Source organism: Hippocampus bargibanti, linkage group LG18 (assembly GCF_051943395.1).
Source record: "Hippocampus bargibanti isolate YZ-2025 linkage group LG18, ASM5194339v1, whole genome shotgun sequence".
Taxonomy (NCBI): Eukaryota; Metazoa; Chordata; class Actinopteri; order Syngnathiformes; family Syngnathidae; genus Hippocampus; species Hippocampus bargibanti.
The window spans coordinates 11852277-11867396 of record NC_142751.1 but is presented as its reverse complement, the minus strand read 5'-3'; the positions used below and the strand labels follow the sequence as shown (position 1 = coordinate 11867396).

At 38.9% G+C, this 15120-nt stretch overlaps 1 protein-coding gene across 5 annotated transcripts in view; it reads left to right on the top strand.

Moving 5' to 3' along the window:
- Window positions 1-15120, top strand: part of unc5cb (unc-5 netrin receptor Cb) — a 201977-nt gene that overhangs the window by 175146 nt on the left and 11711 nt on the right. For 4 of the 5 annotated variants that reach the window (XM_089020912.1, XM_089020911.1, XM_089020913.1 and 1 more), the window contains 8 exons: window positions 2056-2112; window positions 6160-6351; window positions 7682-8038; window positions 10280-10367; window positions 10827-10998; window positions 12007-12240; window positions 13438-13587; window positions 13954-14118. In XM_089020912.1, coding sequence (XP_088877038.1) covers window positions 2056-2112; window positions 6160-6351; window positions 7682-8038; window positions 10280-10367; window positions 10827-10998; window positions 12007-12240; window positions 13438-13587; window positions 13954-14118 — 1415 coding nt within the window. The remainder of the gene's footprint in view (window positions 1-2055; window positions 2113-6159; window positions 6352-7681; window positions 8039-10279; window positions 10368-10826; window positions 10999-12006; window positions 12241-13437; window positions 13588-13953; window positions 14119-15120) is intronic. The other variant, XM_089020914.1, reaches the window with a different exon arrangement.

The window sequence follows — 15120 nt, the reverse complement described above, 5'->3', positions numbered from 1 at the left end:
ATCGATCGATTTTTTTTTTTTTCTTTTTAAGGAGAAGCTAAGAGGGTGAAGTCAGTTCTGTCAATGCTAATGACCATTTCCACTCACATTGAGATGTCGGAGCCATTACGTGAAAGCTCGCATTAAGGCAATGGAAGTCATAGTGCGCAATCTGAACTCACCCCTGGAGCGCTGATTCACTCCCTGCAGTGATGCATGCTGGGAGGTTTTCAGGAGACACTAAAATGTTGCTGATCTTATTTTCTGTCTTTGGATCTCGTTTCAACACTTTTGCGGCGATCCTGTGCTAAAACACAGTAGAGAATTTGATAAAGAATGTACAAAGGCTTTGTCGACCAGCAGTTAATGTACTAACATTTTTAAGGCTGGATTTATACTTTTTTTTCCCCAGCTACTCAGTTTTCTCTCTTTGCTGTAGTGTATATTCACTCCCAGTCCCGAATTTATTCGGTAATTGAAAAGCGCGACGTGGAGCGCCATTCCCGAATTTTTTCGGGTTTTAATTTTTAATACAGCACTGGTCAGACCTCTTGCAATGTTTTCCCTTCCACGAGGGGGCAGCATTTGCCTTTTGTCCATGTTAGTGCTTTGTTTCAGATCAATATCTATATCTTGTATTTTGTACCGTCACCCCCATTTTAAGCTCAGATAACTCCAGACCCGTTTAACTTAGGAATTAACACTTTTTTTTCTGATAAAAGAAGAAAGTGAGGTTTTTTTTTTACGCTGAATTGAATGCTTATGTAGTCCTAAAAGTGAATATTCCGTGGGTCCTGCAATTTGAGTGAAAATGACAAAAACCCTGGCACTTGAGTGGACACATTTTTGAACATTGTCTGGCAGTGAATTAGTTAACAGTTTGAGATATTTGTATTCCGTTATGTATGTATTTATCTGGTTATGTATTTATTTGAAAAACTATATCTGGGATTATTCGACCAGGTTTTTTATTTTATTTTTATTTATTTTTTTAGCCATTTATTTATTTGTTTGTTTATGTATTTATGTATGTGGTTATTTATGTATTTATTAAAAAAATATCTGGGACAATTCTGACCAGGTTATTTTATGTATTTATGTACATATTTATATATTTATTTATTTGGTTATGTGTGAATGCATTTATTTATTTGGTTATTTATTTTAATAAAATATCTATCTGGGATAATTCCGAACATGTTTATTTTTTATGCATGTATGTATTTATTCATTTATTTGTTTGTTTGGTTGGTTGGTTATGTAGTTTTGTATCTGGTTATTTCTGGATTTATTAAAAAAAAAAACAATCTATCTGGAATAATTCTGACCAGGTTATTTTATTTATTTGTTTGTTTGTTTATTTATTTATTTATTTATTTGTATCCATTTATTTATCTGGTTATTTATTTAAAAAAATATCTATCTGGGATAATTTCCGAACAGGTTCTTTTATTTATTTATTTGGTTGTTTATTTCTTTATTCATGTATAATCTTGCGTACCTAAAATGTATCCTGAGGTTTCCACAGTCATATTGGATATGTGTCTTCGTCCCCTCCCCCCAAAAAAATAAAATACAATAAAATCAGATAGAGGTATTAAATCGTGAGTGAGCATTTGGACCTCGCCGTATAAATCCAGTCTTGATTTCCGCCACTGTGACACACAACAGACTTTTTTTTTTTGCTTCTGTTGAATACTGATGACGGTACTCCATTCCCCTCACCTGCCTGGCTTCCTGCTTCAGTCGCGGCGCCACTCTTGTTGAGCTTCTAAACCGGCTTGATGGATGGCGTCTCTCTCCCTCGTTCTCTCTCACCCGCCCGAGCTCTGCGTTCCTTCAGTCGCTCCTCATCGGTCTCCATGCCGGGAGAAAGGGAGCGACCAAATCAAGAATGATGGCTTTCCCCCGTGTCATTTTTCCTACTCATGACTTTGTTGCTGTCTCATTTGTTGCGTTTGTTTTTCTGTTGGCTTAAATTTGATTTTCATCATCCCTCTCTCCCGCCATGTTCCACACCCCCTACCCCACCCTGTCACTCTCCTGTCCATTCCCTCCCTCCCTCTCTTCCTCAAGGTTCCTTATATCAGAAGTCAGCTGAGGCTAAAGGAAAGCTTGATTTGGGAAATACATGTGAGTTGCTTTTTTTAATTTCATTTGTTGTTTATCATTTCCATTACCATATCTTGTCTTTTCACACGCTTTTATCCATGTTTGTACAGAAACCTTCACATCATTCTAATGAATGGGAGGCCTTTTGTTTAACTCATTCACTGCCAGACATGTGCAAAAATGTCTCCACTCCAGTGCCAGGGTTTTTGTCATTGTCACTTGAATTCCAGGACCCACATAATGTTGTGTTTTAGGACTACATAAACATTCAATGCAGCATTAGAACCCTTAGACTCTCTTCTTCCATCAGAAAATAATAGGTAATTCCTAAATGATATGGGTCTGGAGTTATATGAGCTTGAAATGAGGGTGGCTGTAGAGAAAAAAAACAATGGAATTAGTTTATATAGCGCTTTAATAACAGCTGAAGCTGGAAGAAACTGCTAACATGAAAAAGGGGAACTATTGCCCCCTTGTGGAAAAGAAAAAAAATATAGTGGCCAGGGCTTTATCGGCACCCAAGCTTGAAAAAAACTTAACACCGAACAAATTCGGGAATGGCGCTTTATGTCATACAGTATTTTTAATTCGTGAATGGCACTGAATGAGTTGATTAAAATGAACGCTATCTGGGATAATTACGACCAGGTTGATATATTTTATTTTATTTAGTTATTTATGTATCCATGTATTTGGTTATTTATTTTATGTATTTATTTATTTTTCTAGCGGTGATAGGTAGCCATCGATTTGAGGGCACTCTTTACCAACGTCCATTAAAGCGGCGTTTTCAGTCATGTCCCGTTTTATTTATTAGGGTGTGAGGGGCTATTTTAAACACATTTAATTAAAAAAAAATAATAGCCAAAATAGATCAGTGCGACTATCAAACTCACAACCGACATGAATCATAAAGCCAATTGCAGCGAAATTATGTTCCTGCGTTTAGATCAATAAAACCGCTTACAGCGTTTTCACGCCAACAATCGGCAACCCAATAAAAACCGACCAGAGCGCCGACCCTTCTACTTGGCTAAGGCACCTGTTTTGATTGTGTTTTTTTTTTTTTTTTTGACGTCCTTGACGCGTGAGAAAAAGTCAATATCTAATTGTGCTTTGCAGCGCATTCACGCTGCATACATTCATACTCGGCTCTGACTTGTTTAAATGAGGCTTATCGTGGAAAATTGACTTGAACCGCACGTACAAGTGTGAAGCTGCGTGACCCAATAAATCTTTAGTGTGATACTCAATTTTTCAAAACATCAGTGAACAAACAGGTCTTAAAATTACCATATTGTGACATCTCAATGAGACTCATTTATATAATTACATCCTCACACCAAGTTCCCAACTGCCCAGGCACCTCTTGCATATCAAAGTAGCTGTTTATTTTATTTTAGCTTCACGTACCACGTAATAATCATAATAATAATAATGCTAATGATGATGATTGGATTGGATTTACCTTTATTAGTCTTGCAGTGGAGACATTTACATTTCACATCAGCAAAGTTATGAAAGGAAAATGAAAGAAGTAGAAAAACAAAATACATGAGCTGCTGTAAAGTCAGCCACTCTCGCGGCGCCATCTTGAAGTCAAAAGAACAAAAAATGTATAATATTATTGTTATTATCATTATCATTACTATTATTATTATTGAGAAGAAAGGAAGGTCAGCGTAGTGCGCCCATGCATATGTGCAACTGTCGCAGCTTGGAATCGAAGCGGATTTACGTGGGACAGGAGATGTGAGACAGTCTCTTTTTGTCAATGGATCCTACAGCTTCGTGTTTGCTTTCAACATTTAGCTTGTAGCAGACGTGCACATTTCACTATGACTTCCTTGATCCACTGGTGAAAAGGACACTTTCATCCTCTAATCGAATCTCTCTCTCTTTGTGTTGACAAAGACAATATGACAACACAAAGCGAGAGAGTCATTCATTCTTAAGCACTTTCTGTACCCTCTTTGTGACATGAAGCATTTCTAGATGACAGATTAGAGGATAAAAGTGTCCTTTTCACAGTGGATCAAGGAAGTCATGGTGGAATGTGCACGTCTGCTACAAGCTAAATGTGGAAAGCAAACACAAAGCTGTAGGATCCATTGACAAAAAGAGACAGTCTCACATCTCCCGTCCCACGTAAATCCGCTTCGATTCCAAGCTGCGACAGTTGCACATACGCATCGGCGCTCTACGCTGACCTTCCTTTCTTCTCAATAATAGTAATAGTAATGATAATAATAATAATAAGCCATTTTCATTTCCAGTCTTTGTAGTTTTTGCAAGCGCTGACAATGGCCCATATTCAAAGGGACGTATTCATCTAAGTGATACATTTTAATGCGTACACTTAGCAGGTTGCCGCCTTTATCATCAAAGCATGGACGGAAGATTGTTCCACGGTGAGGGTGGAGGTGGGGGGGTTCTGAACGATAAATAACCGCAGGGAAGTTGGAGAAGCGAAATTACATTCTCCCGCTTTCATCACTGGGCTCCCCGCTCGGCTGTCGGTTCCCGTCTGTGGCGATGGAAGGATTAGGCTGAGGATGATGTTATCCTGACACTTCAGACTTTGAAAATCCAGCATTTTTCTTTCTCCACCTGACTTAATTGTGGATTTTAGTCATTTTTGTGTTGGATCCGCGACGATGGTCATGCTGGATTTTTTTTCATTAAGTGCTTTGCCTTTTTTTTCCCCATCCTTGTATCATCCTTTAGTGCTAAAATACAGTCTGGCAGAGACGTGTGCAGTTTGTGGACTTTTATGGTGTTTGCTGCCATCTACTGGCTAATCATTTTAAACCAATGTATGCTATGGACTTATCTATTAAATGAACTGTGGGATGATAAATGCATGTTATGTAAACGAGTAAAAAAAATCAGGAGCACATGTCAAATGGTCACCTTGGAACGAATTGACGTATATAATAATAATAATAATAATTGTTGTTGTGAGACATGGCCCTGAGAAATGTTATTTCTGAGGGCCTTTCAAAACTCTCAAGACCACTTTACAGTCACAGGATTTTTTTTTTCTGTGTGTGAGCAGCGTTCACTCAACCCGGAATAATTTAAATGGATAGAAAGCTAGCTAGCTAATAGCCAGCTAATAGGTAGCTAGCCAGCTAGATAGCAAATAGAAAGCTCGCTAGCTAATAGACAGCAAGTAGATAGCTAGCAAGCTAGGTAGCCAACTAGCTAGCCAGCTAGATAGCTACAGAGATAGATATCTAGATAGCCAGCTAGATAAAAACATAATAATAATACATTTCATTTTGAGCGTTTTTCAAAGCTCTCAAGGACACTTTACAGTCGAAGACAAGCATATATACTATAATAAATAAAATACAATTACAAATAGAAACAAGAGATAGCTGTTAGCTACACAGAAAATGCAATTTTAAATAGGTGGGTTTTAAGGTGGGAAGAGAATTGATGTTATGTACAATATGCTGGGCGTAATGAGCAAGTAGTATTTATTCATTTATTTCTGTGATGTTTCTCACTTTTAACATCATACTTTGCATCCTGGATGAGAAGATGGCGAAGTATAAGAATAAGATTTTCAGGCGTTAGTTTAAGGTACATTTAAAAACGTTTTTTTGTTGTTGTTGTTGGTAGTGGTGATGAATCCACATTGCCGACCTGCAACCTACTTGACATCCCAAAAAATGGTCAAACCACACCAGGCTACTTCCTATTTGGTTGCTTTACAATCAGCGACCGTCACCTTTCACCTTCCCCTGCAGTGAAAAAAGGAGTGATGTAAACGCGCCATTATGTGCCATAAAGCTTTAATATTATCACATTTCTCTTGAATGACCCAAAAGAACCCTGCAAAATGAAGGCAAAAAAACTGCATATTTGGTGTTCATTTTTTTCATGCTTATTAATATCCGGGCTCAATTTTAACCAGGATATTAGTTTGTATTTTTTTGGGCTTAATATAATGACATAACAGTTATTAAATGACAGCACAAGCAGTACAAAGGCCCTCCTGGAGTCGCAATCTTTTCTTCCTGACTGCTTCTTCATTCCTCGTTTTGTTCCCATCTCCAGTGGCTCCAAGCACGGACGACGTGGCTCTCTATGTGGGCATCGTCATCGCTGTGATCATGTGCCTGATCATCTCCGTGGTCGTGGCGCTTTTCATATACCGGAAGAACCACCGCGACTTTGATTCGGACATCATGGACTCTTCCGCCCTCAATGGAGGCTTCCAGCCTGTTAGCATCAAGACAGCACGGAAAGGTTCGGCCTGCTGTGATTCACTTTTTTTTTTTTTTTACCTCCCGGTCGTTATATCAGACGTCATTCATCTGTCTATATTTTTAAAGGACAACCGACATCTCCGGACAAGTTGTGTCCATAATTTGTAAAATGTCTTCAAATGACTTCTACTGAGCGTATTTTACAAAGATTCCACCTCATATAGCTATATTTTACGTGTTAAGACTCGCGCTGAATATTCCGGAAGTCTTGTTTTTGAGTAGGTGACGAGTCCTCACCCTACGTCACTGAAGGAACGCCCCTGACCGAAAAAAAAAGGACACATTGTAGCAGTCCTTCCATCACGTCAATGCATTTTGCTGTACTTTGGTCTGAAAACTTTGTGTCGGACCAAAAAGAGGCAGAAACGGGCGACAAAGCTTCATGTAAGGCATTAATCAGCCTGTGGAAACGGGATGATTAATTCCTTACACGGCTTTGTCGCCATTTTCTGCCTTTTTTGGGTGCGACATTTCCCACCCCTGATGCCTCAAAATGACACGGAATTAATTCTTTATTTGATTGCAAACATGTATGCTTTCTTCTTCAGAACTATTTGAATCATATTCATAACTGGATGAGTAACAAGAAAGCATATTCTCCGAATCTGAAGCCATTGTTTTGATTCTCCAACAAGGCAAGACGTGTCGCGGTGACATCACGAAAAAGTGGCGGGACCTTCTGAAACTGGCTACTTCCGGGTTCATTTTTTTGCAGATTTTGGACACTTTACGTCATTTTTATTGGTGTTTGGCATTTGACTAAAAATATCATACTGCGTATTTTGGGTATTTTAGATGCCGTAAAACATTTTTCTGATGTCAGTTAAGAAACAAAAGTGTTGTCGGTTGTCCTTTAAGTCATCAAAATACTTCTGAATGTTCAATTTTCTGAGCAAAATTAATCCGTAAGGAAATGTTCAAGACGAGCTAACTGTTTGCTAGCGCTACGTATCTGTCAATGTGCCATCAACTCCACTGAAAAGTGACTTGTTGAAGTATCATCTGTTCATTTGCGCACATCTCATCTGAAAGCAAGTAAGAACGAGTGGCAGGGCGACATGTTCTCAACCCAGACGAGAAACATTCATCCTCGTACCTGGCGGCTAAACGTAGCCTTAGCGCTGCCATCTGGCTCTCATGAATCCCAGCTGCGCCTTTTAGCTCCTCAGACTGAGTAATGTTGCGTTGTGACAGACTTGACTTCCCTAATGAGTAAAAAGCCAACGACGGAAAGCAGCAGCCTGCTGATTGAAGCCACTGCTTCATTTCCTCGAGGTCATTGATATCTTTTTTTGCATTTCTCACCACAGCCGATCTTCTTACGGCACCCCCCGACCTGACCTCGGCGGCCGCCATGTACCGAGGTCCCGTTTACGCTCTGCACGACGTAGCCGACAAAATCCCCATGACCAACTCGCCGCTACTGGACCCTCTGCCCAACCTCAAGATCAAAGTATACAATTCCTCCGGATTGGTGACGCCGCAGGACGACCTGGGGGGCGAGTTCTCCTCCAAGTTATCGCCCAAGCCGCCCCACTGCCTGCTGGATAATGGCGAAGGCACGATCGGGCGTCGTACGCAAACGCTGCTTCGATCCAGGGATCCTTCCTGTACTGCCGTGGGTTCCTTTAGCTCCCAAGGCGGTCACCTCATTGTCCCAAATTCAGGTACGGTACACAGTTATGAGGCCCCGCCCACATTCGGATCCGTTAGCCAAGCATAGCAAATAGCTATTTTCTTTTTTATTTACCCTCCTCTGGGGCACAGAATAGGGATTTTCTGTATACACATAATAAGCTAGTTTGACCAAAGTCAAGCCTGCGGTCAATTTCCATCCGAACGTCAGCTTCCGTTATAAAATCAATGACATCTGGCCCGCGTGTGAAATGAATACATTGGGCAGTAGCTGCTTGAGCTAACGAGGAAAAGGTTTCTTCAACCGTCATCTGTACTTTTTTTGAAGGTTTCGGATGTTTCGCTCCTCATCCGAAGAGCTTTGTCAGCGAACTAAAGTTGTGTTGGTGTTAAGTGCTGCCATCTAGAGGTTCAATTAGGAACAGCAAATTAGCATATGAGTCATTGACTGAATGATCCTCCCAATTTTCTAAACTTTTTATATATTTTTTTATATACAGTAAAGTCTCGTTATATCGATATCGGTTATAGTGATAGTACTGCTTATTACGATACTATTTCTATGAACGCAAGGAGAAAATTTACATGCCGCAGGATTGGATATATCGATATTTTTTCCGACTCCCGAGAATATCGATATAACGAGACTTCACTGTATTTTTATATTGTTTTTATATATTTAAAAAAAAATCAAAATGGTGACAATCAACAAAATAATGCTTGGCTTTGGCTTTTAAATACAGTACAATGTATTATAATTTTACTATTACAGTAAAGTCTCGTTATATCGATATTCAAGGGAGTCCGAAAAAATATCGATATATCCGATATCGATATAACGAGACTTTACTGTATTATTATTATTATTATTATTATTATACATTTCATTTTAAGCACCTTTCAAAGCTCTCAAGGACACTTTACAGTCACAGACAAGCATAGGTAGTATAATAAATAAAATACAATCACAAATAGAATACAATAAATAAAATACAGTTATAAATAGAAACAAGAGAAAGAGCTTAATAATTTTACATTTTTTTCAAAATAAGTTATTGTTGTTATGAAACATTTAACTCAAAGCTAAGATTCACAGACTTAAAAAAAAATACAAATAAAAATAGAAATTGTTTTATCCCTGTGGTATTTCGGGGCACTTGTGTTAGCTAGCTTTAATTAGCATTGGGATGATCGGAGGGGTCTTCAGTAAAGAAAAAACAAAACTTCCCTACAAGGAGTCCCGGGACCCAAAAAACTTTTAGAACTCTTAATGAAATATCGCTAGGGGAGTTTTCTGGGGTGAACTGTGAGTAAGAAAATTGTCTTTTAAAAGTTTTCTGCAATGAGGTCCCCACGGTCGACTGGTGATTACTTTGCCGGTCAGGACAAGAAGCTGACTCGTCACCTTTTTTTGGGGGGGAAAGGTTCACTTCAAGGAGAAGAAGAAATCAATGTGCTATCCGGCACATGTGTGTGTGTGTGTGTGTGTGTGTCTTTTGAAAGATCTTTCTGACAAGGGATCATGTGAAATCGATGTGAGATGGAAAAAATGTAAATCACGCCACGAGCAGCAATATGAGAATCCCGTGACGATGGGGGGGGAGGGGGTGGGGTCATTGATTTTTGAATGAAATGTCCCCTCCTTTTCTATATGAAGTGAAGTACATATTTTTATGATTATCATATTTTTACATCTATGTTTTCTTTTTTTTTATAATGGCTAATAGATAACTAGTAGATAGCTAGTTTGCAAATAGATATCAAATCGATATGTAGCAAGCTAGCTAGATAGCAAGCTAGATATCGAGATTAGCTCGCTAATAGATAACTAATCGATAGCTAGCTAGGTAGCCAGCTAGATAGCTCAAGTGAGCAACATGATATCAACAAACCGGGAAGGTCCCATTGGAACATCATATTATGCATTTTACATGATTATTGATTCGTGTGATTATTGATTCATCTTTCCAAATATTTTTTTTTCTTCCCAAATTTGAGGAATTAATACTGGAAATGGTGTCTTCCCACATCAAACTCTCATCCCTCAACTTTCATGACAAAAAGCCCCAGTGAATGGGAAAGTAGTAATTGCTGTCAAAGAAATCAATGGTGGTGATACATATCAAGGAGGAGGAGCTAAGTTTAGCCTGGGTCGCTAGTGGAAATTATAGAGCGTTTTAGGAATAAGAAAAATTCTGTTTTAATTCTAAAATTAATTATAAATTTAAATTAATGTGTAATATTTCTACTTTGTGTATTTCTCTATATTCCAGGTGTGAGTCTTCTTATCCCGGCAGGCGCCATCCCACAGGGTCGAGTATATGAAATGTATGTGACCGTCCAGAGGAAAGAAAGTTTGAGGTAGGAAACGTCAGGTATGGGGGGGTGAGATGCGAGTATTTTTTGCCACGAGCCACATTGTAGTTATGGTTTCCTCTCGAGGGGCGTTACGCATTTGGGAAAACCATTAGCATGGTTCATCCCCTACTCATGCTACATATAGAGTGCACAACAAATTAATGAATGATTAGTTTTCAAATCTGAAGTCAAAAATAATGACTGTTGTTGTGGTTTACATTTTTTTGCAATTTGAAATTTTGTTTCAGACTTTAGCAAGCATCATGGTACTTGACATGCTTGATGTGATTTCGCGGGCCGAAAAATATGATGTGTCGGGGCCAGATTTGGCCCCCGGGCCTTTACTTTGACACCACGATATCCATACACAATGCAGTTTTTAAAATTATATTTTATTTTTATTAATTTTATGGTTGAGCATGTGCCTCAAATGCGTCTCTCGTTTTGGCACCCTCCTTTCAGGCCTTCAGTGGAAGACGGGCAAGCGGTTTTGAGCCCCGTGGTGAGCTGCGGCCCGCCGGGCGCCCTTTTGACGAGACCCCTGGTTCTCACCATGCACCATTGCGCCGTTTCGGACGGCCAACAGGACTGGTTGATCCAGCTCAAGAGCCAATCGCCGCAGAACATTTGGGAGGTACAGATTAATGGCATTTCCAATCGATTCCATGGGGGTAATAAACGACGACTCGCTGCGGACGTACAATCACATATACTGAACGTGCGGCTTTTCCGATTGACGATATTGCTTCCGTCAGCTCGCCATTGAACCGCGTCTCGTACGATGCTCTTTATTTTCGGGTTGAGGCTCTGTGAAATATTTGTTAAAATTAACTGTTGGTAAAAAAAAAAATGATGGTCAAATAGACTACAGAAAATGCAATTTGCAAATATTTATCATATACTGAGATTTAATATCGATTTATGAATATTTTTTATATATATCTTTTAACCGATGCATTTACCGGTAATTTAAATTAGCATTTTTTAATGGTCAATTTATTTGAGTGTTTATTTATTTATTCAATTACCATATTTTTTGCACTATAACCATTTTTTCAAAATCTCACAATGCACCTTATGTATGGAAAACATTTTGAAATCTGTCATTCATTGAAAGTGCACCTTACAGTATAATGCGGTGCATATTACATATGGAATTTTATAAAAATATGACTGTAATTGAAGGTGCACCTTGTTATCCAATGCGCCTTATAGTCCAGAAAAATACAGTACTTATTTATGTATTTGTTTATGTATGTATGTATGTATGTATGTATGTATGTATGTATGTATGTATGTATGTATTTATTTACTTGGTTCCTGTTTTTAGTTGTTTATTTTACAGTTTTTTTATTTATGTATTTATTTGCTGTTTTGATTCATTTATTTATTCATTTATTAATTCATTTATTCATTTTTGTGAATGTATACTGAAACTTTTTTTAATTAATCACAGACTGCAAAAATAAATAGACATACATATAAATAGATAAATACACAAATAAGTAGAACTAAATAAATAACGGAATTAATTACAAAATAAATATACGAACATATAAACATATAAATAAAATGCTACGAGGCCAAGAGTTAATTTAATTTTATTTATTTTTATTAAGTCCTTATGCCGCTTTCTTGTCAGGACGTGGTGGTGGTGGGCGAGGAGAATTTCACCACGCCGTGCTACATCCAGATGGACGACGAGGCATGCCATATCCTTACCGAGACTCTTGGCACGTACTGCCTGGTGGGCCAATCGCTCAGCGCGTCCACCAACAAGCGCCTCAAGTTGGCCATCTTCGGGCCGCTCACGTGCGCCGCCGCCGAGTATCACATTCGTGTGTATTGCTTGGACGACACGCAGGATGCACTCAAGGTTGTATATGTGTTTGCGTATGTTTAGAAAAGTTGTACAGTGATACCCCAGTTTACGCACACTTTAGCTTACGAACATTAAATTCGTGAGAATAGGTGTTTTTTTTATACGTGTTTTTTTATCAAGGATACTTTTGCTGTTATGGGACCGAAAAAGACCCCACCACAGGCTCATGTTCAGCCAAAGAGGAGACAAAACAAAATTACGGTCGAGCAGAAAAAGGAGATCATCGAGAAACACGAACGAGGTGTGCGTTTGTGTGACTTAGCGTCCCACTACCAATATGCAAAGTCGACCATTGCTACGTGGCTAAGGGTGTTTCTGTGTTGTCTAAGCAACGGTCTCAGGCAATAGAAAAGGTTGAAAAACCTCTGTTGATTTGAATTAATGAAAAGCAGCTAGCAGGGGACATTGTGAGTGATGGTATTATTGCCGAGAAAGCATGGCAACTTCACTTGGATATCATCAAGAGGCAACCTGGAAGTTCGTCATCCATTGACAACTGCCATCACAAAGGTAAATAAAACGACTTTATATATACTGTGGTACAGTTTACTTCTTTACAATACAATTATACATTTTATTATACATAAAATATGGTATATTTTGTGTAGTTTTAAGGCTTATTTAGTAGAAATGTATGTTTTATGAGGACCTGGGAATGGATTGTTCTCATTTTTAATGGTTTCTTACGGGAACTAAATAATAATAATAATACATTTCATTTATCATCGCCTTTCAAAACTCAAGGTCACTTTACAGTCACTGGATCATTTTTTTTTGCGGGTGAGCAGCGGCAGCCACACGCGCCCGCGTTCACTCAACCGGGAATAACTCAAATAGCTCAAGTAAGCTAGCTAGCTAATAGATAACTGATAGCTAGCTAGCTAGCTACTTAGACAGCTAATAGATAGCAGATAGATAGCAAATAGATAGCTAGCATGGTAGCCAGTAACGGTGACCTGGTTCAACCAGGAATAACTCAAATAGATCAAGTTAGCTAGCTAGCTAGTAGATGACTAATAGCTAGCTAGCTAAACAGCTAATAGATAGCAAATATTTGGCCGACAAACCTTTCACCTTACACACACTTTCTAGGAACTAACTAAGTTCGTAAGCTGAGGTATCACTGTATTTTTATTTATTTTTGTTAAGCAACTGATAATTTTTATCTTATTTTTTTTTTTCAAATTTCAGGAAGTGCTTCAAATGGAGAAACAAATGGGCGGGAAGTTGCTAGACGAACCAAAGACGCTCAACTTCAGCGACAGCACACATAACCTGAGACTTTCCATCCATGACGTCCCTCACGCACTGTGGAAGAGTAAACTACTGGCCAAGTATCAGGTGCCAAAAAAAATAAATAATGTTGTTATGATTTATCTTATTAACTCATTCACTGTCAGATCATGTGCAAAAACGTTTCCACTCCAGTGCCAGGGTTTTTATCATTTTCACTCAAATTGCAGTACCTATTGAATATTTAGTTTTAGGACTACATAAGGTCTCAAGCAGCAGCGTCTCAAATGAAACAAGTCGGCCATTTTGGTTTGAAACGTCCATTTTGTGCAAATTCCAAGACTTGTAGTTTGACATTCTGAAGTTTGGAACCGCAAAAAAAAAAGGTTTAAATTGCCATGGTCCTTTGCCAAATCCAATTTTAATCATTGCCTCCAGCATTCTACAAGGTAATTTGTGTTTTCTTTGTTGCAGGAACTCTGTTTCCAGCAAGTGTGGGATGGCTCCCAGAGGAACCTGCATTGTTGCTTCACTCTGGAACGCTTCTCCACCGCCACTGTGGACCTCAACTGTAAGATTTGCGTACGCCAAGTGGAAGGGGAAGGTCAGATCTTTCAGCTGGACACAACATTATCAGAGGTGGGCAATACACTTTGATGCGAAAAAAGTGGAAGTAATATTGTAAAATAATACACATTATCACTTCGGGAGATGGCAAAAAATGACATGTTGGTTCGACCATTGACATTGCATTGCCAAATGTATCCCAGCTGGCTGGCAAGCTAATAGCTCGCTATCTATTAGCTATCTATCCAGCTATCTAGCTAGCTATTAGATATCTATTAGCTGGCTATCTATTAGCTATCCATTAGCTAGCTGGCTATCTGCTATCTATCCAGCTGGCTAGCTATCTATTAGCTAGCTGGCTTGTTAGCTGGCTATCTATTGGCTATGTGTTAGCTAGCGAGCTGCCTGGCTATCTATTAGCTATCGATTAACTAACTGGCCATCTGTTCGCTATATATCCAGCTGGCTAGCTATCTATTAGCTAGCTGGCTTGTTAGCTGGCTATATTGGCTATCTATTAGCTAGCTAGCTGGCTGGCTATAGATTTTTATTTATTTGAGTTATTCCGGGTTGAGTGAACGCTGGCGCATGTGACTGTCGCTACTCACCCACACAAAAACTGATCCAGTGACTGTAAAGTGACCTTGTGAGTTTTGAAAGGCGCTAACAAATGAAATGTATTATTATTATCCGTGTATGGATTTATTTATTTTAAATGCTACTATTATTGCGTGGGCGACGAGAATTATGATTATACTGCCTCACGAAGTCCCTCTTGGCACAGCGTCAGGACTCCAATGTAGCATCACGGAAAATGCACAAGATGGCGCCCAAGCTCCGTTGGAAATGGGCTCATTTGTCTGCTGGGAATTTATGTCAACTAGTATTGAATAGTAGTCTTGGTGCATTATTAGTGTGTTATTTATGTGTTTTACTTCTAATTTTGCCATAATCACAGATGAACACTACGTTTTCAGACCAAACAAAGTACCCAAAATGCATTGTGTGTCGCTTTCTCGGTCAGGGGCGTTCCTTCCGTGACGTCACGTCAGGAATCGTCACCAACTCGTAAAC